General features: G+C 41.3%; 1 protein-coding gene across 6 annotated transcripts in view; it reads left to right on the top strand.

Moving 5' to 3' along the window:
• Positions 1 to 27,237, top strand: part of LOC122539411 (serine/threonine-protein phosphatase 2A 55 kDa regulatory subunit B gamma isoform) — a 370,044-nt gene that overhangs the window by 292,318 nt on the left and 50,489 nt on the right. For 5 of the 6 annotated variants that reach the window (XR_015753322.1, XM_043674219.2, XM_043674221.2 and 2 more), the window contains 2 exons: positions 13,024 to 13,193; positions 17,273 to 17,364. Coding sequence is in view for 5 of the 6 variants with exons in the window: in XM_043674219.2 (XP_043530154.1) it covers positions 13,024 to 13,193; positions 17,273 to 17,364 (262 nt within the window). In the remaining variant the exon portion in view is untranslated. Of the gene's footprint in view, positions 1 to 13,023; positions 13,194 to 17,272; positions 17,365 to 21,511; positions 23,064 to 27,237 lie in introns of those variants that run through there. The other variant, XM_043674223.2, reaches the window with a different exon arrangement.

Raw genomic sequence — 27,237 nt, 5'->3', positions numbered from 1 at the left:
GTAGTAGGAGTAGTACACACTGCTGCTACTGACCGTCAGTGGTGGAGGGAGTGGATGCTTGTGGATGCAATGTGAATTGCTTTCTCTTGGATGGTGTCAAGCTTCTTGAGTGTTGTGGCTGCACTCATCCAGGCAAGGGGTGGGTGGGGGGAGTATTCCATCACACTCCCGACTTGTGGATGTGGACAGGCATTGGTCAGTCAGGAGGTGAGTTACTCACTGTAGTATTCCTAGCCTCTGACCTGCTCTTGTTGCCACTGTGTTTTATGTGGTGGGTCCAGGTGAAGCGATCAAATACTTCATTAATGAAAAACAACATCCTCAATTCACAGTGTCTACAGTTACATTCATGGTCTCTCTGTCCTGAGCTTGTTAGCTTGGTACTCACAATAAGTACTGCACAGGCTACTGTGGATTTTGATTTCTCTGCTCTTCTTTGGCCAACAGAGCACTTGACTTGTCTTTCTCAGACCTGACTCACTTCTTCGGTGGCTTACATTAATATGTTTCAGTGTATTTCATCTCAACATCTTTGGGATGATGAGGACCTCTGCTGTTTGTAATCTATGAATGGTATAGATAGAGTGGAATATGTGAGGCTTTTTCCCAGAGTGGAGCAGTCAATTACTACGGGATACAGGTTCAGGGTGGTATGGTGGGGAGGTATTTAAAAGATGTGCAAGGCACATTTTTCTGACATAGGGGGTGAGTCCCTGGGATGTGCTGCCAGAGGAGGTGGTGGAAGCAGAGACAATAGCAGCGTTCAAGATTCACCTGGTCGAATACAGGGATAGAGAGAGACAGATCCTGTCAGTGAAGACTGTTTTAATATGTAAGGACAAAATGTGTCAGCGCAGGCTTGGAGGGCCTAAGGGTCTATTACTTTGCTGTATTGTTCTTTGGTCTTTGTTCTATGACTATATTTCCTTTGAGTTTTCAATTCATCTCTACTTGCCCAGTATGCATTTGTGACCCCAGGGATATCCTAGCTATTTACGGGCCACACCTCCATCACTGTTTCTTGCTGCACTTGGAGACTTGTATCTTGTTGACCAATTGTTTGATTTGAGAAAAGGTTCTTGTCTGACAGAGTTATGATTTCTCCTGGGTTGATAGTTTTCTGAACAGGTCAGGCTGCTCTGTCATAGCATCCTCTACTTTCTTTGTGGTGAGTACTGTTCTCAACATCAGGTCATTTGTTTCACTTGCTTGCGTGTCGCATCCAGATATCTCTATAACTGAGTAACTTCACAAAAATGCTTTGAGATGGCTTGTATTTGAACTCGATTGTCACTTTGTCTCTTCCAAGTAGGCATTGATAAAAATGTTTATGTGCAAAGAAATAGGAAAGGCAATTATGATGCAATTAGGCAAGATTTAGGATGAATAGGATGGGGAAAGAAACTGCAGGGATGGACACAATTGAAATGTGGAGCTTATTCAAGGAACAGCTACTGCGGGTCCTTGACAAGTCTATTTCTGTCAGGCAGGGAGGTAGTTTTAGAGGAGCCGTGATTTACTAAAGAAGTTGAAGCTCTTGTCAAGAGGAAGAAGGCGGCTTATGTGAGGATGAGGCGTGAAGGCTCAATTAGGGGGTTTGAGAGTTATAAGTTGGCCAAAAAAGATCTAAAGAGAGGGCTAAGAAGAGCCAGGAGGGGACATGAGAAGTTGTTGGCGGATAGGATCAAGGAAAACTCGGAGGCCTTCTGCAGGTATATCAGGAATAAAAGAGTGACTGGAGTAAGATTAGGCCAATCAAAGATAGTAGTGGAAAGTTGTGTGTAGAATCTGAGGACATAGGGGAATCGCTTAATGAATACTTTTCATCAGTATTCACATTGGAAAGGGGCAATGTTCATGAGAATATGGAGATACAGGCTACACGATCAGATGGGATTGAGGTTGACAAAGAGGAGATTTTAGCAATTTTGGAAGATCTGAAAATAGGTAAGTCTCCTGGGCCAGATGAGATTTTATCCTCTGATTCTCTGGGAAGCCTACGAGGAGATTTCAGAGCCTTTGGCTTTGATCTTTTTTTAATCATGGTGGCTCAGTGGTTAGCACTGCTGCCTCACCGCACCAGGTACCCAGGTTCGATTCCAGCCTTGGGTGACTGTCTGTCTGTGTGGAGTTTGCACATTCTCCCCGTGTCTGCGTGGGTTTCCTCCCACAGTCCAAAGATGTGCAGGTCAGGTGAATTGGCTATGCTAAATTGCCCGTAGTGTTAGGTGCATTAGTCAGAGGGAAATGGGTCTGGGTGGGTTACTCTTTGGAGGGTCGGTGTGGACTTGTTGGACCAAAGGGCCTGTTTCCACACTGTAGGGAATCTAATCTAATCTAATCTGGAAAGGAATAATTCGATTAGGGCTAGGCAACAAGGTTTTGTGAGGGGTAGGTCGTGCCTCACTAACCTTATTGAGCTCTTCCAGAAAGTGACAAAACAGGTGGATGAAGGTAAAGCAATCGATGTGGTGGACATGGACTTTAGTAAGGCGTTTGTTAAGGTTCCACATGGTAGGCTATTGCACAAAATAGAATTTCGGGATTGAAAGTGGTTTAGCGGTTTGGATCAGAAGTTAGCTCGTTGAAAGAAGACAGTGGGTGTGGTTGATGCGAAATGTTAATCATGGAGCTCAGTTACCAGTGGTGTGCCACAAGGTTCTGTTTTGGGGACATTGCTTTTTGACATTTTTATTAATGATCTGGTTGTGGGCGTAGAAGGATGAGTAAGTAAATTTGCGAATGACACTAAGATATAAAAAAGTTGTGGATAGAGCCGAACAATGTTGTGGGTTACAGAGAGACATAGATAAGATGCAGAGCTGGGCTGACAAGTGGAAAATGAAGTTTAATGCAGCAAAGTGTGAGGTAGTTCACTTCAGAAGAAGTAACAGGAATGCAGAGTACTGGGCTAATGGCAAAATTCTTGACAGTGTAGATGATCAGAAATCCCTGAAAGTTGGCACCCAGGTTGATGGGGTTATTAAGAAGGCATATGGTGTGTGTTTATTGGTAAGGGGAATAGTGTTTCAGTGCTATAAGGTCATGCTTCGGCTGTACAAGACACTGGTAAGGCCGCACCTGGAGTATTGTGTACAGTTCTGGTCCGGCATTATAGGAAGGATGTGGAAGCTTTGGAAAGGGTTCAGAGGAGATTTACGAGGATGTTGCTTGGTATGGAAGGAAGGTCTTAGAAGGAAAGGCTGAGGGAACTGAGGCTGTTTTCGTTGGAGAGAAATAATAGAGATGCTTAAGATAATCAGAAAGTTAGATAGGGTGGAGAGTGAGAGCCATTTTCCTCAGACGGTGAAAGCTAACATGAGGAGATGTAGCTTTAAATTGAGGGGTGATAGATATAGGACAGATGTCAGAGGTATTTTCTTCACTCAGTAGCAGGGGCGTGGAACAGATGCCTGCAGCAGTCGTAGACTTGCCGACGTTCAGGGCATTTAAATGGGCATTGGACATACATATGGATAATAATGGAACGGTATAGTTTAGATCGGCATCTGATTAATTTCACAGGTTGGCACAACATTGAGGGCTGAAGGGCCTGTACTGTGCTGTAATGTTCCATGACAATGGCCAGGCACATTTTCTCAACCTGGGATTAGCACTGTCGCATTTGGATTAACCTTCTCATTATTCTTTCTGCATTGGGGTTGCTGCAGTCCCTGTTTAGTGTTTCACATCAGACCAACTGTATCATTTGCATCACTGCATTTTAGCACTGGTATTGTCTCATTAGTTGCTTGATTTTAGTGGACACTGGTAATCACTCCCTTTCATTCCTGACTATCTATCTGAAAACTGTAATTGTTCAATCAGTTAAATTACAATACAAAGCCGAGGTAGATGGCTCTTGTGGAGTGGTAGTGTCCTTCCCTGTGAACCAGGAGACCCAAGTTCATGGCCTGTCTATTCCAGAGGTGTGTAATAACATTACTGAGCAGGTGGATTAGGAAATATCTAAAAATTCGAAGTCTGCTCAGTACTGTGACCTCTTATCAGTGCCGTTCAAGCAAGTGAGAGAAAGGTGAGGAGTCAAAAAGTGTGGCACTTGTAAAGCACAGCAGGTCAGGCAGCATCTGTGGAGCAGGAAAGTTGACATTTCAAGCATAAGCTCTTCATCAGGAATGTGATTCCTGATGATGAAGAGCTTACTCTCGAAATGTCGACTTTTAACTCTCATTCCTGATGAAGAGCTTATGCTCAAAGCGTTGACTCTCCTGTTCCTCAGATACTGCATGACCAGCTAAGCTTTTCCAGCACCACACGTTCTGACCACATGAGTACGCGGCAATAGAAATGTGTTATTGAAGTATTCAAAGTAGCTCAGGAATGTTCTAATGTGATTTTCAGTGCGCTGAAGAGTAAAGCTAGTGAGGAGGTGCACACAGGACCTCCTCAATGTGCAGTCATTCGTAAGCTTATTTCTGTCTCATGCACTACATTGGTACTTAGCTGGTCTCTGTAACCCCATCCTCCCAAACCCCTCTAAAAACACAGTCCTCCGTTCTGTTTAAGAACCAGCCTGTTAAATCCTTAATTGGATGGCAAGTATGTCTCCAGGACAGTTAAAAGTACATCCCCCTTGTGAGTGAATGTTTCTGCCTGGGGGCAGGTTTGACACCTGGGACTGGTTCTGGTCTATTTCCTGTCCCCTGAGGATAACCCCCAGCCAGCCATTGGTCTTTGTGGCTCAGCTATTCACCAGTTAATCCCTAGTGAAATGCTAAGGGAAGTGAATATAACATTTCTGGCAGCAATCTGATGGCATTTGACAGAATTGGAAAACTAAAAATATTTTGAAATCCCCTGTTAAGGTTGGCTTGTTCAGTCGGCTTACTGACAATAAAAGATATGACTTGCAGCACTACCAATGACAGTAATAGAAATGTGTCTTTCTTGGATTTCCACTGAGGTTAGGAAATGTGATAGATTATTTATTAGCGTTGAGTTATAAATAGAATACCATACTATGGGAGCAAGTGCTTCCAGAGGTTCATGCTATGTGGTGAGTGGGAGCCTGAGGCAAAACAGCATAAGTCAGTGATTTTGCCCAGCAGGATGTCACAAAGTCAACCTGGTCTCGGCGGCCTCCTTTCAAAGCTCATTTCTGTGAGGTGGAAAGATCCCTTATAATTTTGGACTCATTGCAAATAGACCATGACCTAATTCAGAAGGTATTTTCCACAGTTTTAATTTGGAAAGCAGCCCTATGGAGTTGAGTGGAACAAAGGCATTCCTTTTGTAGAATATCTGCATTCGATCTTTGGTGATCTAATGCAATGGTATTCTCATTAGATCACCATCCTCATCCACTTCCTCCCCAAAATAAACTACTAGCTGCCAGGATTTTTTTGCCCTGGGCTGTGGCAAAATGTAGCCAGCCCCATAAACTATTTATACTTGACTGATGTCAGTGGTCTTCATGTCACGGTAGCTCAGTGGTTGCACTGCTGCCTCATGGCACCAGGGACTCGATTCCAGCATCTGGTGACTGTCTGTCTGTGTGGAGTTTGCACATTCTCCCTGTGTCTGCGTGGGTTTCCTCCCACAATCCAAAGATGTGCAGGTTAGGTGAATTGGCCATGTTAAATTGCCCGTAGTGTTCAGGGATGTGTAGGTTAGCTGCATTAGTCAGGGGTAAATGTAGAACAATAAGGGAGCAGGTGTGGATGGGATACTCTTTGGAGGGACTTGCTGGGCTGAGCGTCCTGTTTCCACACTGTCGGGATTCTGTGATGATGAGGACAAAGAAACATCAGTTTAGTTTAAACTCTGACAATAATTTCATGTTGAACTTTGATGCCCCTGATTTTCTGTTTGTTGGATAACCATTTCTGAAGCATCGATAGGAGTTGTGCATGGGCCTCTGCGGAATTCCCAGCTTAGCAGATTCCAAAAGAATTGCCTGAAAAATTGAAGATTCCACTATGCAAATCCCCGACACCTGTAACTTTCCAAAAGTATTCATTTGAATGAGAGATTTTGGACAATTGCGATTAAGTGATGAGTTACTAGCTCAAGTGAGACCAGTTCAGTTTAGAAAACTGGGTCAACATAGGTGAGTTGGGCCGAAGGGTTTATTTCCCCGCTATATGACTGTATGACTCTGTTTCAGAATACGACAGCTGACTGCTGTGAAAGGGGGTGCTTACTTCTGATTTGTTCTGCTCTATATGTGACCTCTGAGTGGAAGTATGACTTGGCATTTCTCAATTTGCCTTTATCAGACTCTCCTGGTGCAGAGCTCTTTTGTTGCTTAACAAAAGGAACTGAATGGCAATTTGTATAAGATTGTCATTCCTCAGAAAATCCAGTCTGATATATTCTATTTTTAAAAATATTTTACCTGTTTTAAGTAAACCCAGTTATGTTATGACGATGGCTCGACCATTTGCAATTAAGACCATCCTCAAGGTAAGGTCAAATGAGAGAAAACTTTATAAGAAATAATATCTGACAGCTTTGGGGCTGGAGCCCATGGGGAGCACAGTTGGAGAAATTATGGATAACTTCCTATCTGTTATTTCAATGGCAGCCATTTGTGAAATCAGTCGTTATGTACACAAGGTGTGATTACATGGCCAAAATGGTTGGTAAAGATGGCCACTGCTACCTGTGCAGGTGGCATCAATGACTCATCACTGTGACCCAGATTTAAGATTCTGATAGAGTGGAATTGGTTGGTCAAAACTGCTTGCACTCCCCATAGGGCAATGCTTGCTTAATTTATCCAATATTGTGACACTCATAGAATCCAATATGTTATTCCCTGTATCAATCAAATTGGCTGGTATTGGCAACCCAATGGCGTGTGTGTGTGAGCAAAACACGGTGTGTGGGAATGTCTCTGTTTCTGTGTGTATGTGTACCTTTTTGAAAGAGGGAGGAATAATGTGTCAGAGTATTGCATGGGTGTTTGAGAGTCTGACCTCTGTGCCTCATTAGCTGTAACAATAACAGGAGTAATATCACATGTTTTTTCCAAACAGTATGGACATTGTCCATAAATGCAGCCTTTTATAAGTTATAATTGACACTGACTGCTGGAAGGAAGCTACTGACTAAACCAGATATGTCCCATGAGAAAGCCATAGAACTGATTCTTTCCTTCAAGAACGTGGAGAAAGGGGTTCGGACGTTTCAGGGGTCTATAGGTAGTGCCATCCTCAACATTGGGCGACCTCCCCCACCTCAGAGCCAAGTCCCAAGCAGACAATGCTCTCGCCTCCCTTTGTTGCTGAGAAAGGGCGACTGGAGTCGGAGGCTGTAAGGTTCCTGAACTGGATGAGAATTTTCCCCACAATATAGTGAGGAGCAAGACTGTCCATGCCACATTTGTCATAGAATTCACTCCAGATAAGGGGATGTAAACAGACAAAATGCACACTGCCCAGGTCAAAGGGTGAAACCACCTCAGGCCATCATTGGAAATTACATTAATTAATACTTTGCAGGTTTCACTTTTTTCTGGATTTTTTTCACATTGTTATCAGAAATTCAACTTTTATGTGGAAGGAACTGGATTTCTTTTAAGAGGAGCTGTTCGCCTCCGCCAGAGAATTTCTGTACTCTCAGATTGCTCTTTTTCCAGATTAATTCTTTTATGGTTATCGGGTCAAAGTCCTGGATTCTCTGCTGAACAGTACCCTGTGTGTACCCACATTACACAGTCTTCAGAACAAGGGTGGCTCACCACCATCTTCTCAAGGGCAGCTGAAGATCAGCAATCGTGCTGACACCGCATGAGCAAATACCAAAGAAGCTACAGCAGTAACCAAATGAAATTTTTTAAATTCCATCGTAGGATGCATGAATTATTGTCCATCCTTAATTAGGAAAAAGCACAGCACATCAAGCAGCATTAGAGGAGCAGGAGAGTCAGTGTTTCGAGTAGGACCCTTCATCAAGACTGGACCAGCCCTGATAAAGGGTCTTGCCCAAAACGTCGACTCTCCTACTCTTCTGATGCTGTTGGCCCTGCTATGCTGTTTCCAGCTCCACACTTTACGGACTCTGACTTCTTCAGCATCAGCAGTCCTCACTATCTCCATCCTTATTTGTCCTGGAGATGGTGGTAGTGAGCTGCCTTCATGAACTGCAGCTGTCCTTGGGGTGTAGGGACACTCATGGTGCTCCGGAATCCACTGCATGTGGAGATATGAGTTACTGAGTTTCCGTTCATTTGAGATTATAGATACTTTCTAATCAGCCATTTCAGAAATGTTATGCCCCTCTGGAGCAGGTGGGTCTTTAGCCAAGGCCTCCTGGCTCAGAGATGAGTTCAGTTTGGCTCAGGTGGTTGATGGCTGTGTTGTGATACACAGTGACGCCAACAGCATGGGTTCAATTTGACACCAACTGAGGTTACCACGAAGGATTCTCTTTCTCAACCTCTTCCCTCCACCTGAGGTGTGGTGACCCTCAGTTTAAACCACCACAAGTCGACTGTCTCAATTGGGAGAGCAGCCTGTCGTCTGGTAAGACTCTGGCAATTTTACCATTACCTCGCAGAAAGTTAGGGCCCCTATCAATAGGTCACATATCATTTGAGGTTATACATCTCCTTTGAGATATAACTCAAACAAATTAGTGAAGAAAAATTGGTGAACTTTAGCAAAGAAGTAATATTTCTATTTTTGGGTAGTTTCAAACTGTAGAGTTTTGATATTAGTGCTAATTTATAGTGTATTCTATTGGCTTGATGTAACATTTTAGAATTTGGCTTGAGCTATCTTTTTACTTCATTTTTAAACAGCTAACTTTGATTATTTGCTAATGAGGCAATTAGTAGAACAGCTTCTTAGGAAGAGTTGGATTTGCTAGCTTAATGACTCTAAAGGTGCTGAATGATGTGTGTAAAGCAATTGTGACTGTTTAATTTTGGGAGCAATTTCGACTCGGTTTGTCAGCTTCAAAGAAGTACCAAGAATTTGAATTCATCAACTTAAACTGAGTATGTTACCAAAGTTTTAAACGAGAATCATGTTTACATTTGCTAACTGACTTGGTCACTCCACTGAATCTTTAGAGTGCAGGACATCATGTTATAAGAAATATTTGTTCTTGGTTGTTTAGAGGTCTTGGAAATGTGAGGATAATGCTTTTATGATAGTTGGCATTATTAGAGGATATAATCTGTGGTGGGCTGCTGTTGGAGTGGTCGAGTGGTGGTGTCCTTGTCTTTGACTCAAAAAGCCTGGGTTCAAGTTCCACCTGCTCCAGAGATGTGTCACAACACGTCTAAACAGACTGGTCAAAATTATTTCAGGGAGGTCTTGGGGTGTAGTGGTAGTGTCCATACCCCTTAGCTAGAAGGTCTAGGTTCAAGTTTCACCTTTTCAGGTTGATTTTAGAGTAACTATAATATTGATTGCATCACTTTTCCTGCATCGAAGAGGGTGAGTCATGTGATCACAAAATGTAAGGCTCATTCCTGGGGCTTAGGGAATAAGGCACGTTGCTCATTTTCATGAATGTTTTACCAATGCTGATTGCTTCTGCACTAGACTGTAGATTCTTTGGAGTATTGTCAATATCTGGCAGTATGTACGCTTGCCTTTATTGGTCAGTGCATTGAATATAGGAATTGGGATGTCATGTTGCGACTGTACAGGACATTGGTTGGGCAACTTTTGGGATACTGCATTCGGTTCTCATCTCCTCACTATAAGAAAGATGTTGTGAAACTTGAAAGGATTCAGAAAAGAGTTACAAGGATATTGCCAGGGTTGGAGGGTTTGTGCTATAGGGAGAGGCTGAATAGGCTGGGGCTATTTTTCCTGGAGCATTGGAGGCTGAGGGGTGACTTTATCCAGGTTTGTAAAATCATGAGGGGCATGAAAAGGGTGAGTAGATGAGGTCTTTTCTCTGGAGTGGGAGAGTCAAAAACTAGAGGGCAAAGGTTTAAGGTGAGAGTGGAAAGATTTAAGAGGGACCTAAGGGGCACCCTTTTCATACAGAGGGTGTATGGGAGGAAGTAGTGGAGGCTGGCACAATTGCATTTGCACAAAGTAATTGTAAAGATAATGTGTTTCTCATGGTTCTTGTTTTAGCTTGAAGAAAGCTAGATTTCTACGTTTCTTTTAAACAATATTTTTTGCAAAATTATTAACAGCTCTGAGCTGTTATTATTATTAACAGTCCTACCCTGTCGTTACTGCGGTCACAGTTATATCACAGTCTACCTCAGAGGCATTCTGACATATTCATTAAGGCTTTCCAAGCATGTAGCACACTAACATGTGTTCATAATTGGAAAGGGGCAGCAGTTCCTTTGTGAAAAATGCAGCCGATTACTTTCTTTCATTTTCAAAGGATCGAAAGTGAATTGTATGATTTGGGACTACGCTTGTTACTGCAGGAAAAAAAGTACTGTACTTACTCAAATAATTGTCGATCTCATGTAAAGGTTGGTCCCTTTTTTTTTTGGCCAAATAATCTGGAAAATTCCATGCATCTTGTATAAACATCAACCCTAGTTGTTGTTAGATAACAGATCAACGTTTATGAGTCAGTGTGTTGGCCATCAGGTCCCGCTCCAACTTTCCAGTCTGCCGGTTCCCCGGCTCTGCTTCTGCTCCGGGGTTTTCAGAATTACCATAATTCCTTCTTTTTTCTTAATTTGTTTACAGATCAGTTGGGCTTCTGCTAATGATAAGATATGAATTTTGACAGGCATGAATTTCAGCCACTCAGAAGTAATATCCATGGAATAGTCAACCCAATAAATTTAGCCTTAAAAAGCAGTCAAAAAAATTTGACTGTTGCTCGAGTATATATGGTAATTCTGTTTAAATGAAAGATTAAACATCTGCAATAAGAGTCAAATCATTTTTAGGCATAACTGAATCTATATTCAAATGTCCTCCCTCCCCAAGGGGGGCAATGGTTTTCAAAGTGTTCCAACTAGATGTCTTTCACCTGGCTTGAAAGGTGATCTCTTAAAGTAATGAGCGCAGGGACATAAATGAATTTGTGTAAATGCAAATTTGGAATGTTGATTGGAAGACATTTTGAAGGGACTGATGGATTCCTGTCACAGTATTTTTAATTTTTGAATCCTCCCATTGCAGCAAGTAATGATGAGTCCACATTAATTTGAATTTAAATTTGTCCAAATTAAGTTGAGATGGTACAGTTTAACTTTGTTCTTATTCGTTGTTCCCCCTGGAACTAGGAGACTTAGTGTCACAAAGATGGTCCCTTTTTAAAAAAGCTGTTCCTTTTCTCAAGGATACTGTGTCCTTGATTTCTTTTCAGACAAGTCCTAAACAGCTCCTGGCTCTGAGGTGACTAGTTTGATACAGAGATGAAAAAGGTTTTGAGGCCTTTTGTTTTCATGTAAACAGATGAGACTTCAGGCCAAAGTGGTCATGTTTTAGAAATGAAAATGTGTTGCTGGAAAAGCGCAGCAGGTCAGGCAGCATCCAAGGAGCAGGAGAATCGACGTTTCGGGCATGAGCCCTTCTTCAGGCTCATGCCCGAAACATCAATTCTCCTGCTTCTTGGATGCTGCCTGACCTGCTGCGCTTTTCCAGCAACACATTTTCAGCTCTTATCTCCAGCATCTGCAGTCCTCACTTTCTCCTACATGTTTTAGAAATGACATGCATAATGAAAGGGGAGTGGTCAGCTCTCTAGCTGAGCAGTTCAGTCCAGAAATAGTTAGGAGTTCAACATTAGCTGTGTACAAACAGGCTCTCTCTCTCCTTCTGTCCTTCTAACTTCAACCTGTAAGCATTTATTCCATTTTTACTGTTTTTTAAAGGAGTTTGCTTATTGGGACTCTTGTGTATGTTGCGAAGAGCATAATTAAGGCCAGTTTGGATAGACTGAGTTCTGTAGGGGTTCTTTATTCTGTTCTTTATGTTTCATTGTGTAATTTTGTGAATAAATTTTGTCTGTTTTAAAACCTAGTAGTCAACCTGGCTAACTTCAGATAATTCTCAACGTTGCAGTAATGGTCTGGGCTGCCTGCTTAAGAATGTTTTAAGTGGTCTGGCCTAGTCCATAATATTAGTTTAAAAACTTAAGATGGAGATGAGAAATATTTTGAGGGTTCAGAGTCTTTTGGAACTCCAGAGAGTTGGTGGAGGCAGGGTCTTTGAATATCTTTTGTGGCAGAGATAGACTTTTGACTAGCAAATAGTCTAAGGTTATCAAGTGGAGCAGGATTGAATGGCTGGAAATCCTATTTCTGCTCCTAATTCTTTTGATTATCTGTGCATGAATCAGTTCAGAGATTAGCCTTGGCTCCAGGTTGAATTTTACTTCTGAAAAGGTGTCGCCATATTCTCCTTGTGTTTCAGAACAGATGTGTTGAATGCTTTGTCTGTTTTTGCATTTACCAGCAATGTAGAACCTGAGACCGAGATAATAACTTCAGTGCTCAGGATGTTGTTTTTCTCACTTTATTGGATTGGCACCATGCTGGGTGAAACAGTCCAGAAAGAATCTATGCTAATAAATAGCCTGAGGGTAATATTGCAATTAAACATGATTGCTTGCTGCGCATAGTGACCTATATGAAATAGTTTTGTCAAGCACTCAGGGTGGATCTGTTGTATAATTATATCAATAAAGTCATTAACTTACATTTTCTGTTGCTTTTAAAGCCTCTTAAAATGGAGGCTAGAACGAGGTGTATGATGAGCTTAGGAAGCCTTTTCAATAAAATGCATCCATCCAATTGTTTAGCTCATCTCATGGCTGCGTACATTTGTTAAATTCATCTTCTATACAAGACTTAACTGAAAATTCTAAGCTCAGTTCAAATTGCCAAAGGACTGGTTGTACAATCATGGCTTCTGTTGCCATAGAAACTGGCCTTTCAAACAGTTTACCACCTATCAATTCCACAGTGCTCCAGAAGAAATTGTATGCATCAAGGTGGTGAGTCATGTTCCAATAGATTAACAGTGACTGTATGTTTTTTTAATATCTCTTGTATGGATTGGTGATGATTTTGTGGAACATAGGGGGAGCACTTACTGATGTTCTTTTCCCCTGCAGTGTTTGAGGAGCCAGAGGATCCCAGTAACAGATTCTTCTTCTCAGAGATAACCTCTTCAGTGTCTGATGTGAAGTTCAGTCACAGTGGCCGGTACATGATGACACGAGATTACCTCACTGTCAAAGTCTGGGATCTGAACATGGAAACCAAGCCTATAGAAACCTATCAGGTATTCCATATTGAAAATTAGGAAGTTCAATGTAGTTGTAATCTTTATGTCACAGTGTCCACTGGATGGTGTCCTGGATGATGAGAATCCTGGAGAGGAACTTGGAGGTGGAGCTATTCCTACCTATTTGCTGCTTTTGAAAATGGAACTCCTGAAAATCTGCGATGGGGGAGTGTGTAGGGGCCATTTGTGCCCTAATTAGCACTTATTTAATGGGGAAAATTGTGAAATGTCGACATTGTAACATGTTTCTAAGATGGAGATGTCTGACAAACTGATAAAGAAAAATCCTTTTTCTTCACAAATTCCTGATTTCAGTTGTACATACAGGAGAACCTTATAGTTTGAATAAAGTTCAAAAGCTTTCAAGGTACTTTTCAAAGGATGAAGTCTGACAGGATTTTACTTTGGTCTCTATTACAGACAATGAATTTCTTTCAGCCTTCTTTGGTTTAGTTCTCTGCATGCAACAATGGACCAAAATTGGCCAGAAGTAGAATTACTTAGATGCATTTTGCAGCTTCTTTCTGGGATTCCTCGCTCTTTCTGGGATGCCATGAGCAACAGAATCGAATAGAAAATGATCTGTTGCCTGCTAAAGCTTTTTAGTAGGGGCAGAGAACTGTGCGAGAAAGTTGCATTGGTCAGGATTCAGTGCACCGTTCACAGCACGAACCATAAGCCAGGCCCAAAATGGCAGAGGTGGCCTACTGTTGTTCTTGTTTGCTTCATTCATGGGATGGGCGCATCACTGGTAAGACCAGCATTTATTGCCCATCCCTAATTGCCCAGAGGGCAGTTAAGAGTCAACAACGTTGCTGTGGGTCTGGAGTCACATGTAGGCCATACCAGGTAAGGATGATAGTTTCCAAAACTAAAATGGCAATTCACGGCAATCGACTGTGGATTCATGGTCATCATTAGACTCCTAATTCCAGATTTTTATTGAATTCAATTTGCCGTGGCGGGATTCGAACCTGGGTCTCAGGCAGCAATGAGGAGCTCCTGGCTTTGCATTGGTTAACAGCTCTTGTGGATGGAACTTCTGCCACTGGGGACTTCGATCATGGGGACCAAAGAACAGTGCAGCACAGAGACAGGCCCTTCAGCCTACAAGCCTGTGCTGACACCTGACACCTTTCTCAACTTAAAAACATTTTTCATCTACACAGTCTGTATGCTTCTATTCCCTGTCTATTCATATCTGTTAAGATATCTCATAAACACCTCCTCTGCCAGCACGTTTCATGCACTTACCATTCATTGTGTAAAATTATTTGCCTCTCATATGTCTTTAAACTTTCCTGCTAGTAATTGACCTTTCTATCCTGAGAAAAAGACTCTGACTACCCATTCTTGTCATGCTTCTTGTAAACCTCTGTCAGGCCACCCTCAGATCCTCTGATGTTCACATGAAAAGAAACCTGGTTTGTCCAATCTCTCCTATGGCTAATACCCTCCAAACTGGGCAACATCTTGGTAAACCTTCTCTGCACCCTCCGCAAAGCCTCCAGATCCTTCTGACAGAGTGGTGACCAATATGCAATAATCCAAATGTGGCCTAAATAACAGCTATACAACTGCAACATGGCTTGCCATATGGCCCAACCAATGAAGATAAGCATGCCATTTTGACCACTTTATCGACTAATGCTAACACTTATAGAGAACCGTGGACCTTGGTATGTTAATATTTCTAAGGGTTCCACCGTTTACTTCCCTCCTACATTAAATCTTCCAAAATACGTCACCTCACATTTGTCTAGATCAAGGGAGGCCTGAGGGTGGCCATCTAAGTGCCTAAAAGACACTTACTTCCATTAAGCATGCCCTGGATAACTGTCTAGTGTCCCCAGGGTGTTCCGTCCAGTGAGTGAGTGAGACAGACAACAGCCAGGATTCTATCTTGTACAAAAATCATGATCTTTGCCACAAGGCCACTCCAGTCATCTGATCTTCATCACTGTTAAGACAAAATCAATTAAACCATGTTCACCTTGCAATACTCAGCAGCCCTCAAAGTTCCTGCCAGTCACTCAATAGGGCCTTGCACAGTCAAAAACCTTGAAAGACAGGAAAAAAGAATGATCCTCCCTATGGAGGTAAACCAGGAGATTTTGTTTGAAACCAAACAATAGGAAATTCTGGAAGAACTTATGGGACACGAAGGTTTCTTGTATCAAAGCATGAGTCAATTTGTAAAGTCACACTAGCCATCATAATTTTCAAATTAGAAATGAAATGTATTTATTGATTGGCAAAAACACCTTTGAGGCCCAGACTTGACTGGGACAAAGAATGTCACATTTTCCTCCTTGAATTCAAGTCTGCCATTGCACCTTTTCTTCATTTGCTTCTGCTCCCTTACCTTCCTTACATCTACCCGAGCTGGCCAAGCCACTCTCAAAGCTTACATGCCCCATAGGGCATGTTTGAACTTTATTTTCATTTTTTTCTCCAAAACCAGTAACTTATTGATTCTTTAAGGGCTTTGCTTACTTCCTCTGTGATATCTTTACTTGACATTGGGACAAATAGCTCAACAAATAGTGCTTCAAAGTCAGTAAGAGTTGGAAGGCAGATACTCTTTTTTTTGCTATAATGGCAAGGAGTTGGAATGGATTGTTTTACTAAACCCGGTTATCTGCCTTCAGTTTGGTCCTGAAGTTGCTTTCTATTCTCTCAAATGTGAGCCCAGAAATGCCTCACCAAAACCATCTCTTGCATCTTGTTATGCTTTTATCAAATTCTCTTAATAAATAAATCACTTAACAGAAAATAAAAAAGCCAGTTTTTTTAAATGAGGTATTTTCTGAGCAATCGTTCCCCCAGACTTAATCAGTTAAAAACTTGAGAGGCCTTATTCCAGTTATTTTTATGTCCTTCAAGATTAATTAACAAGGAATGTTAATAATTACATTTGCCTTAAAGAAGGAGGAGGATGGAAGGGAGGAGCAGGAGACTGCTAAAGAGAGAAAGTAATTTTAAACATGTGACTAAAGGAAAGCTCAACCAACTAAGAGCTATGAGAAATTTGAAATCATTGATATAATGAATTCCACGCAAATGAATGTGGAATTCCTGGCTTAAACTTGTATAGAATCAGGAGCAACCAGATGGGGGCTAATACAGTGAATGCTGTGGTAATCAGCACTGTCTGTTATCAACATTTAAATTGATACCTGAGATTGAGATCTGAGGTGCAGTAAAAAGGGTAGTACCTACATGGTTAAAAATTCCTATTTTATGATTATAAAACAGAAATGCATTAACTCTCTCCTCACCAGTCTGTGGCAAGTGATGATTTTTGGGTGTAAAAGAGTATGCCAAAATCCCTTAAATGACATTTGGAACTCTTATTTTAAGGTATGCCAAGTTAAAAATCACACCACACCAGGTTATAGTCCAACATGTTTATTTGGAAGCACTAGCTTTCAGAGTGTTGCTCCTGCATCAGGTGGTATGCAGTATTCTATTTGGTGTCTGTGATATGAAATGTAGGTGAATCATGGAAAACACTTATTGCAGGCATACAATTTTAAAACTAATTTTCTACCTAATACTCCAGGGCAATATATATATATATAAAACATAAATCCATATCTATTACATTCAATCAAGTGTGTATTCACTGCCACGGAATGGCTTACATCTGAAACATATTCCAGTTTCTATTGACTGTAATAGTCAGCCTGACTGATCTAGTGCTATTAATTCATTGTCAGATTACTTTGTATTTAACAGCAGTTCATGATAAGAGAGTGGTATACATCGGGTGTACATTTGCAGTCACAAAGGCATTTATAAATACCCTGAGAGAAAGTTTCACGAGCAGAATAATTGATGGTAATTGAGTTCATTAGCTAGGAAAGGGTTGTCTAGCATTGCTATGATAGTCATTTGAAGCGTACACATAGTTGATCACTGATTCTGGCACGTGAGAAGAATTGCATTGATTATACTTTCACTTTTCAATTGAAATTGATTTAAAAACTCGTGATTCTGTGATGTTGTCAATTGGTAATAATTTACTGTTGCCATAGAATTCTTCTCATTATCTAATGTTATCTTGATAACAGATTCACGATTACCTCCGGAGTAAGCTATGCTCTCTTTACGAGAATGACTGCATCTTTGACAAATTTGAATGTGCATGGAATGGCTCAGACAGGTCAGTATTCTTGAATCTTCATTTAATTCCAGGCATCATAATGTAAACGGCTTGTTCTGGGGTTCCTGAGCAGTTGAATCTTCCTGAGTTGGAAGGTGGCGGTCAATACCACATAATCATTGGACCTGTAACAAATCGTCATGGATTCTCAATACTATAAGTCAGGGCATTTTCATGTTCCACAAGAATTTGAGGCCTTATTTTGAGGTATTAGACTTTGCTTTACTAATTTTACTTCAGTGTGAATAGAAAAGGACTACTTTGTTGACCCCCTAAAGTTGGATCAATATGTTTGGAGAACTATTTAGTGTGCTGTGATTGTGAAAGATTATTCCATTTGATGCATTTATTACACATTATTTCTCTTAATTCCCAGCAGAAAACTGAAATCTCCTTCAAGGTTCTGGATGTAAGTTTGCTCGCTGAGCTGGAAGGTTCATTTTCAGATGTTTTGTCACCATACTAGTAACATCATCAGTGATCCTCCGGATGAAGCACTGGTGGTATAGCCCATGTTGATGTGTTTAAGTTTCCTTGGGTTGGTGATGCCATTTTTGTGGTGATGTCATTTCCTGTGGCATATCGCTTTCTGTTCTTTTTTTCAGGGCGTGGCAAATGGGATCCAAGTCTATGTGCTTGTTGATAGAATGTCAACAATGGATGGATTGCCATGCTTCTTGGAATTTTCGTGTGTGTCTCTGTTTGGCTTGTCCTAGGATAGATGTGTTGTCCCAGACGAAGTGGTGTCCTTCCTCACTGTATGTGAGGTTACTAGTGAGAGTGAGTCATGTCTTTTTGTGGCTACTTGATGTTCATGTATCCTGGTAGCTAGTTTTCTGCCTGTTTGTCCAATGTAGTGTTTGTTACAGTTCTTGCAAGTTATTTTGTAGATGACATTAGTTTTGCTTGTTGTCTGTGTGGGGTCTGTCAAATTAATTAACTGCTGTTTAGTGTGTTGGTGGGTTTGTGGGCTACTATGATGCCAAGAGGTCTGAGTAGTCTGGCAGTCATTTCTGAGATGTCTTTGATGTCGGGGAGAGTGGCTAGGGTTTCTGGAGAGTTCCTGAAGACCATCAAATACACCAAGACAGAAGAGGATTCACATTCATCAACACCAACCTGGCCAAGGAAACACTGACTACACTATTAGAAGAACCACAGATGCATACATCAAACACCATCAACCTCATCAGCAAGGACAATATCATCGAGCTAGTGGACCTATGTCTTACCACCACTTCACTTTACAAAACAGACAAACCAACGCTACGCCCATGGGGTCTCCAATATCAGGGTTCTTAGCAGAGGCAGTAATGGAGAGACTCGAACAAACAGCTCTGCCAACCATCCAACCCAAACTTTGGGTCCGCTATGTGGATGACACTTTTGTCGTCACTAAACAAAACAAATTAGAGGAAACTTTCAAGACTGTCAATAATACCCTTACTGGCATAAAATTCACTAAAGAGGAGGAAAACAACAACAAATTGCCATTCCTTGGTGTCATAGTAGAGCAAACAGCCAATAGGGAGCTTCAAACCAGAGTCTACAGGAAGACACCACATGCGGACCAAATACTGAACTACAGGAGCAATCATCCCAACACCCACAAATAAAGCTGCATTAGAACATTATTTCAACGAGCTGCCACACACTGCAGCACAGAGGAACTACAAAGAGCAGGGTAAAATCATCTATACAGCGTATTCAAAAAGAACGGGTACCCAATGAACACAGTCTGCAGATTTCTTAGCAACAAACCCAAACAAGCAGACAAAACGTGTCCAGAAACCCTAGCCGCTCTCCCCTACATCAAAGACATCTCGGAAATGACTGCCAGACTACTCAGACCTCTTAGTATCATGGTGGCCCACAAACCCATCAACATGCTAAAACTCCAGCTCATGAACTGGAAAAACCCCATACAGACAACAAGCAAAATTAATGTCATTTACAAAATACCTTGCAAGAACTGTAACAAACACTACATTGGACAAACGGGCAGATAACTAGCCACCAGGATACGTGAACATCAAGTAGTCACAAAATGACATGACCCTCTCTCACTAGTATCCTTATATACAGATGAGGAAGGACACCACTTTGACTGGGACAACACATCCATCCTAACAAGCCAAACAGAGACACACACGAGAATTATTAGAAGCATGGCATTCCAACCAGAACTCTATCAACAAACACATAGACTTGGATCCCATTTACCACCCTCTGACAAAAAGAACAGGAAATGACATCACCAACCCATGGAAACCTAAATAAAAAGCGGGCCATATCACATGTGCTTCACCGGAGGCTCACTGATTATGTTACTAGTATGATGACGAAACATCTGAAAATGAACGTTCCAACTCAACGAGCAAACTTACATCCAGAACCTCAACTTGAGTGACAAATCTTCTCAAAACTCGCTATTGCTTTCAAGGGCCTGGTCTGGCAAGAGGCAGATACGTTCTGCAGGGCAGTGCCACATTACACACGGATTGACTCAGAGACGTTTCTACCCTACTGTGATGTTTTGGATGTTTGGTTAAATGAACATTTCTTTGTGTGGAGATGAAGGAATAGGGTAGTGGTATATGTAAGCTTGTTGATGGTTCTTAATTAGGTTATACAGTAATGTAGATGGGAACAGATGGGTGGAACCCAACCAAGCTATATTATCAAGTATTATTCAAATGCCTTAGCAGTACTAAGCAGAACAGTTGCAAGCTGCTCCACTTGTGGTGAGAGTGTCCATCCTGAATGAGAGATGGTAGTTCAGATTGGGCAGAAAGGAGAGTTTGATTTGTCTGGGATGTGGTGGAAATGAGATTATTTTATTTATTCATTGGGTACAGACCAATTCTGCTGTTTTCAGTTTACATATCTAATAGCACTCCTCACTCTGGGTAAGCTAGAAATCTGAAATAAAAACTCAGCATGGCAGGTAGCATTTGCAAAGCAGAGTTAACATTCCCGGTTGCTGGCCTTAGGTTAGACTGGGGGCCTGGTGTTATTGATGGTAACATCACTATGAACTGATAATCCAGAGGCCAAAGCTAAAGGTGTGCAGACATAGAAAGTCCCACGATGGGAGCTGGTGGAATTTAATTTCAGTTCATCTGCAATATAAAGCTATTCTCAGTTGTGCTGACCATGACTGCTATCTTTTGATCATAAATGTTGACTAAAATCCCATCTGGTTCAGTACTGTTCTTCAGGGAATGAAATGTGCCATCTTTATCTAGTCTGGCTGACCTGTGACTCCAGATCCACAGCAATGTGCTTGACTCTGAACTGCCTGCTAAATGACCTAGCAAACACTCAGTTCAAGGACAGTCAGGGATAGCCAACAAATGTTAGCTTTTCCAGTGACACCCAGGTCCCATGAATTAAAGGGCTTTAAGCAAGTTTAGGGCAGAGTAGTGGGTAGGCTAATAGACAGCAAGGTAGTTCTGGGATTTGGTAGAGAAATATTAAGTTACAAAAGGGAAGATGTTCAACACAAAAGAAGATGCTAACAGAACAAGAAAAGAAACAATAGGTGGCTTGATAGAAGATGTAAATGGGAATTATGGCCAGTATCAGGCAGCCGAAGCAAATGTGACCAGAGGTTAGGATCTGAAATTTTCAAGTTTAACGGTGAGACCTGGAGAGCCACATTGAGTTATTGTTTCTTGAGCTAATGTTCCTCTTCACTGAAACTGTACAGAAGATTGAGCACAGAAGTTAGATTGGGAGTTGGGATGGAGAATTAATAGAATTTGGGTTTTAAAAAAACACTGTTCTGCAGTGTAACAAAGACTGAAACACTGGTCTATCAGGACAGTTTTGTTTGCATATCTTGCAATGGAAGTGGAACCAGGCTGTGTGCCGAGAAGACTGGAGACTGTGAAGGAAAAAATCTCCACAACGTTTAAAGTGAGTGACACTCTTGGTAACAATAGCTTGAGGTGAGGCGGTGATGGTGGTGGTGGTAATAATCCAATATAAGATACGAAGAGGTGTTAGAGTTGGCACTCAGCCTCTGCTTGGTATAAGGTGTGCTTGCCAAACGACAGCAACATCATGCTTACGAGAAGCTTTATTGATTAATAATTCTGTTAGTATCTTGGTCACCTATTATTCTTCAATTGATATCTCGTAGATTAAAAGTCATTCATCATTTTGCTGCTTTGTGGAATCTTGATGTATGTAAATTGGTTGAAAGTGAGGACTGCAGATGCTGGAGACCAGAGATGAAAAATGTGGTGTTGGAAAAACACAGCAGGCCAGGCATCATCCGAGGAGCAGGAGAATCGACGTTTCGGGCATAAGCCCTTCTTCAGGAATTATGTAAATTGGTGCCTGGCTAACCTATCTAGCAAGTGACACTTCAAAAGCAAATAATTGGTTGAAAAGAATTGTGAACTGTGTGTAAATATGCATACCATATAAATATATAAGTAGAAGTATGTTTGGTTTCCTCTTGTATGAATTTATCAGTACTCCAGCAATAAGTACTACGCCTCTCCCTGCCTCCCATTTCAATCCTTACCCAGAATTCCAATTTGACGCAGAGGACACTTCTCACCTTATGGGCCAGAATGCAATAGCATTCTAAACAGGTTCAGTGTTCAAGTTGGTGGCACCAAGGCAAAAATGGAATGAACGCTGAAGAAAGTCAGTCGTATTTTAGAATATCTGAGAGTATATTCTATTCTGGATTCTCTTAATTGAAATCACAAACAAACATTGAACATTTTGAGAGACAGATACTACAATATACAACTTCTATTGGGGTTTCTTGTTTGCTATGGGCTGGGTGCTGGCAGTGGGATTGGGTTGGGATATCTGGTCGGCATGGACAGGTTGGACTGAAAGGTCTGTTTCCATGCTGTACATCTCTATGACTCTGTGACTAATAAGGGTGAAATTTATTGCTGGATGTTTGATACTGAATTGGAATGAAAGGCTGATATAATAATAGTTTTTAATAGTTGAATCTGCTTTAAGTTAATTTTCTTCAGATGTAACCATTGTTAAATTATTCATTAGTGAAAGCATTACAGCACAGCAGGAATCAACCAAACCCACAAATAATCATGTTATGGATAATGTTCAAAAATATAAAATGCAGAACACATGATCAAATGACTTTACAATATTGTTGTTTTAAAATTAATCCATTTTTTTCTTTTTTAACTCTTACCATCCACGTTTGTTCAATTTCAGTGTAGAATAGCCTTGTTTTTGTGTATCATTTCTGTATTTTAAATGAAACACCATGTGATCCCTTCATCAATACCCACAGCAGAGTGGTAAACTGCTGACTGCTCTCTGTCATTATCATGCTGCTTGTGACATAGTCTCTATAATACATGTGATGATGACTCTAACTCATGCTGGAGGTGGCAGAATGAAGATAGACTTTCAGTTGTACCTTTTCTATTCTTAAACTGTTCAAAATGGCGCTGAATTGTGGTGACAGCTGAAGCTTTTCACTGTCTATTTACAGTGTTAAAAAAAATTCACTGCACTTATTTCTTTTAACATGAGGCAGTGCTCCAGATAATCACAGCTGGAAGCTATCATGCCAAGATATCTTTCTGATGTGGGAAACTTTCTTGACCATAAGGTCTCAAGGAAGCAAATATGATTGTGTCAAGCTCATTAGTAGAGTTCAACTATAACTAAATATCTCACATTCTATGAATTGATTGTCTGTCATGATGTGATACTTGGGGATGGGGGGCGGAGGGGGGAGGAGGTAGGGTCGGGGGTATGCAGGCGCCCTAATAACTTGGAATTATTTTGAAACCCTGTTGAATGAAGATCTGGTGCAGTATTCCTTTTTGTATTGATTTTCTGCCGCATCAATTGGATGAACTGCTGCTTCAGTTTTAAAGCTCGTAGGTAGGTCTCTTGTCTTTATGACCAGGATTTCTGCTTTGATGGCTTCCAGCAGTGATTTGGGTATTGGAGATGAAGCTTTGAGATCATGCTTTCTTTTCAAAGGAATACAATCATTAAACATTAATTTAAGTAAAATCCTTTATTTTAAAGCCTACTTCTTTGATTGATTTGATTGTTTTAGTTATATTTGAAAGAAAATTCAATTGTCTTTACAGAGCATGTGTATGAATGCATAATGAACATCATCTTTGGAGAATTTTTTCTTGATTTCCACATCTTGTGAAAGAATAATTGGTTGGGTCAACATTTATTGTCCATCCCTTATTGTCCTTCAACTCCATGGCTTGCTGAGCCATTTCAGAGATCAGATCAGAGTCGTTCTGGAAAAGCACAGCAGGTCAGGCAGCATTCGAGGAGCAGGAAAATCAACGTTTCGGGCAAAAGCCCTTCATCAGGAATAGAGGCAGGGAGCCTCCAGGGTGGAGAGATAAATGGGGGGGTGGGGCTGGGGAGAAGGTAGCAAAGAGTACAATAGGTGAATGGGGGTGGGGATGGAGGAGATAGGTCAGAGAGGAGGGTGGGGGAAGGTTGGCACCCTCCTTTCTGACCTATCACCTCCGTCCCCACCCCATTCACTTATTGCACTCTTTGCTGCCTTCTCCCCAGCCCCACCCCCCCCATTTATCTCTCCACCCTGGAGGCTCCCTGCCTCTATTCCTGATGAAGGGCTTTTACCCGAAACGTCGATTTTCCTGGTCCTCGGATGCTGCCTGACCTGCTGTGCTTTTCCAGCACCACTCTAATCGAAACTCTGGTTTCCAGCATCTGCAGTCCTCACTTTTGCCCATTTCAGAGATCAGTTAAATTGCTATAAATCTGGAATCTCACGTTGGCCATACCAGGCAAGCTTGGAAGATTTTGTTCCCCTGAAGTTATCCAGATGAGTTTTTATGACAATCAGGGATAGTTACCATGGTCACCATTACTTGACCTTTTTCAATTTTAAATTTAGTAATTAAATTTTACCACTGTGCGTCATCTCATTGACATTAAGTTTGGTGTTCAATGGAACAACAGTTGTTTCTACAACAATGACAATAACAACTTGTATTTATGGTTATGATCCGAGCTGATGTTTCTAATGGACGAGGTAGATTCCAGACCAAAATCTGGCTTGATAGATCATGTATTTTTAAGTTAACACTCTGATCTTTCACTGAAACACAATGCTACAGATCTGATTTTAACATTGAAACAGAAGTTTATTATACAAAAAAAGATAAAATAGAACAAACCAAGCTATTTGCATAGAATGTAATTTGAAAGATTTCAATACACAAAACAATCCCAAATATTCACATCAGCATTTTACAGTACAGAACCAGGGAGCATTCTCTTCTGTATCATATCTATGCTTTGTGAAACTGTTTCTTTTACTTTCTGCTCTTGAGAGTTTAATAAACTGTTCTTACATCTGACTCCCAACCAGGTCATCTGCAAACTGAACATAAATGTTTTCCTATCTGTGGTTTTTCATGAGCAAAAGTATATCTTCCAATGTTTGCTCTGTCTTCCCCTGAAACTCTTTCAGTACAAACAAATTCCCCTAATCACCCCTGGATGGCTCTCAGTTATCTGCTCTGAGACATTTGTTTTAAAATTATGGTTCCAGAAAGATAGACAAATTAACTATTAAATCACCTTGATCAAAGCCAACATGCCGCTAGTTCAAATTTCAATCTTTAAAATAAGTGATATTAATATGTATAAATTATACACCTCGCATCATTGATACATAATGTCTTTTATGTAGCAAAATATCCCAAAGGCATGAGATAGCTTTGGCAAATAGAATTAAAGAGAATCCAAAGGGGTTTTACAAATATATTAAGGACAAAAGGGTAACTAGGGAGAGAATAGGGCAACTCAAAGATCAGCAAGGTGGCCTTTGTGTGGAGCCACAGAAAATGGGGGAGATACTAAATGAATATTTTGCGTCAGTATTTACTGTGGAAAAGGATATGGAAGATATAGACTGTAGGGAAATAGATGGTGACATCTTGCAAAATGTCCAGATTACAGAGGAGGAAGCGCTGGATGTCTTGAAACAGTTAAAGGTGGATAAATCCCCAGGACCTGATCAGATGTACCCAAGAACTCTGTGGGAAGCTAGAGAAGTGATTGCTGGGCCTCTTGCTGAGATATTTGTATCATCGATAGTCACAGGTGAGGTGCCGGAAGACTGGAGGTTGGCAAATGTGGTGCCACTGTTTAAGAAGGGTGGGAAGGACAAGCCAGGGAACTATAGACCAGTGAGCCTGACCTTGGTGGTGGGCAAGTTGTTGGAGGGAATCTTGAGGGGCAGGATGTACATGTATTTGGAAAGGCAAGGACTGATTCGGGATAGTCACCATGGCTTTGTGCGTGAAAAATCATGTCTCACAAACTTGATTGAGCTTTTTGATGAAGTAACAAATAAGATTGATGAGGGCAGAGCAGTAGATGTGATCTATATGGACTTCAGTAAGGCATTCGACAAGGTTCCCCATGGGAGACTGACTAGCAAGGTTAGATCTCATGGAATACAGGGAGAACTAGCCATTTGGCTCAAAGGTGGAGGGTTGTTTTTCATACTGGAGGCCTGTGACCAATGGAGTGCCACAAGGATCGGTGCTGGGCCCTCTACTTTTTGTCATTTACATAAATGATTTGGATGCGAGCATAAGAGGTACAGTTAGTAAGTTTGCAGATGACAACAAAATTGGAGGTGTAATGGACAGCGAAGAGGGTTGCCTCAGATTACAACAGGATCTTGATCAGATGGGCCAATGGGCTGAGAAGTGGCAGATGGAGTTTAATTCAGATAAATGTGAGGTGCTGCATTTTGGGAAAGCAAATCTTAGCAGGACTTATCACTTAATGGTAAGATCCTAGGGAGTGTTGCTGAACAAAGAGACCTTGGAGTGCAGGTTCATAGCTCCTTGAAAATGGAGTCACAGGTAGATAGGATAGTGAAGAAGGCGTTTGGTATGCTTTCCTTTATGGGTCAGAGTATTCAGTACAGGAGTTGGGAGGTCATGTTGCGACTGTACAGGACATTGGTTAGGCCACTGTTGGAATATTGAGTGCAATTCTGGTCTCCTTCCTATCGGAAAGATGTTGTGAAACTTGAAAGGGTTCAGAAAAGATTTACAAGGATGTTGCCAGGGTTGGAGGATTTGAGCTATAGGGAGAGGCTGAACAGGTTGGGGCTGTTTTCTGGAGCGTCGGAGGCTGAGGGGTGACCTTATAGAGGTTTACAAAATTATGAGGGGCATGAATAATATAATAATAGGCAAAGTCTTTTCCCTGAGGTCGGGGAGTCCAGAACTAGAAGGCATAGGTTTAGGGTGAGAGGGGAAACATATAAAAGAGACCTAAGGGGCAACATTTTCACACAGTGGGTGGTACGTGTATGGATTGAGCTGCCAGAGGATGTGGTGGAAGCTGGTACAATTGCAACATTTAAGAGGCATCTGGATGGGTATATGAATAGGAAGGTTTTGGAAGGATATGGGCCGGGTGCTGGCAGGTGGGACTAGATTGGGTTGGGATATCTGGTCGGCATGGACGGGATGGACCGAAGGGTCTGTTTCATGCTGTACATCTCTATGACTCCAAATGACATACGAAGGTATTAAGCCAAATGATCAAAACCTTGGTGAAAGAAACAAATTTTAAGAGTTATCTTAAAAGAAGTAAGCAAAGTATAGAGCTTTAGGAAAGGGCTTGCAGAGCTGTGGAGTATTTGCAGTGGTCATGAATGGTGGAAAGCTTAAACTTGGGGATAAATAAGGCCTGCGTTACAGGACCATAGACATCTCACAGAGTTGTGAGGCTGGATGAAGCTACAGACAGGAGGAAGGGTAAGGCTGTGGAGGAATTTGAAAACATTGATGAGGATTATAAACTCTAGAAATTTTTCAAATGGAACCAGTC

The sequence above is a fragment of the Chiloscyllium plagiosum genome, unplaced genomic scaffold (genome assembly GCF_037043375.1).
Source record: "Chiloscyllium plagiosum isolate Xiang-an unplaced genomic scaffold, Cpla_swu_hap1 HiC_scaffold_36, whole genome shotgun sequence".
Taxonomy (NCBI): domain Eukaryota; kingdom Metazoa; phylum Chordata; class Chondrichthyes; order Orectolobiformes; family Hemiscylliidae; genus Chiloscyllium; species Chiloscyllium plagiosum.
The sequence above is the reverse complement of the archived record's forward strand: the minus strand, read 5'-3'. Positions and strand labels throughout refer to the sequence as shown.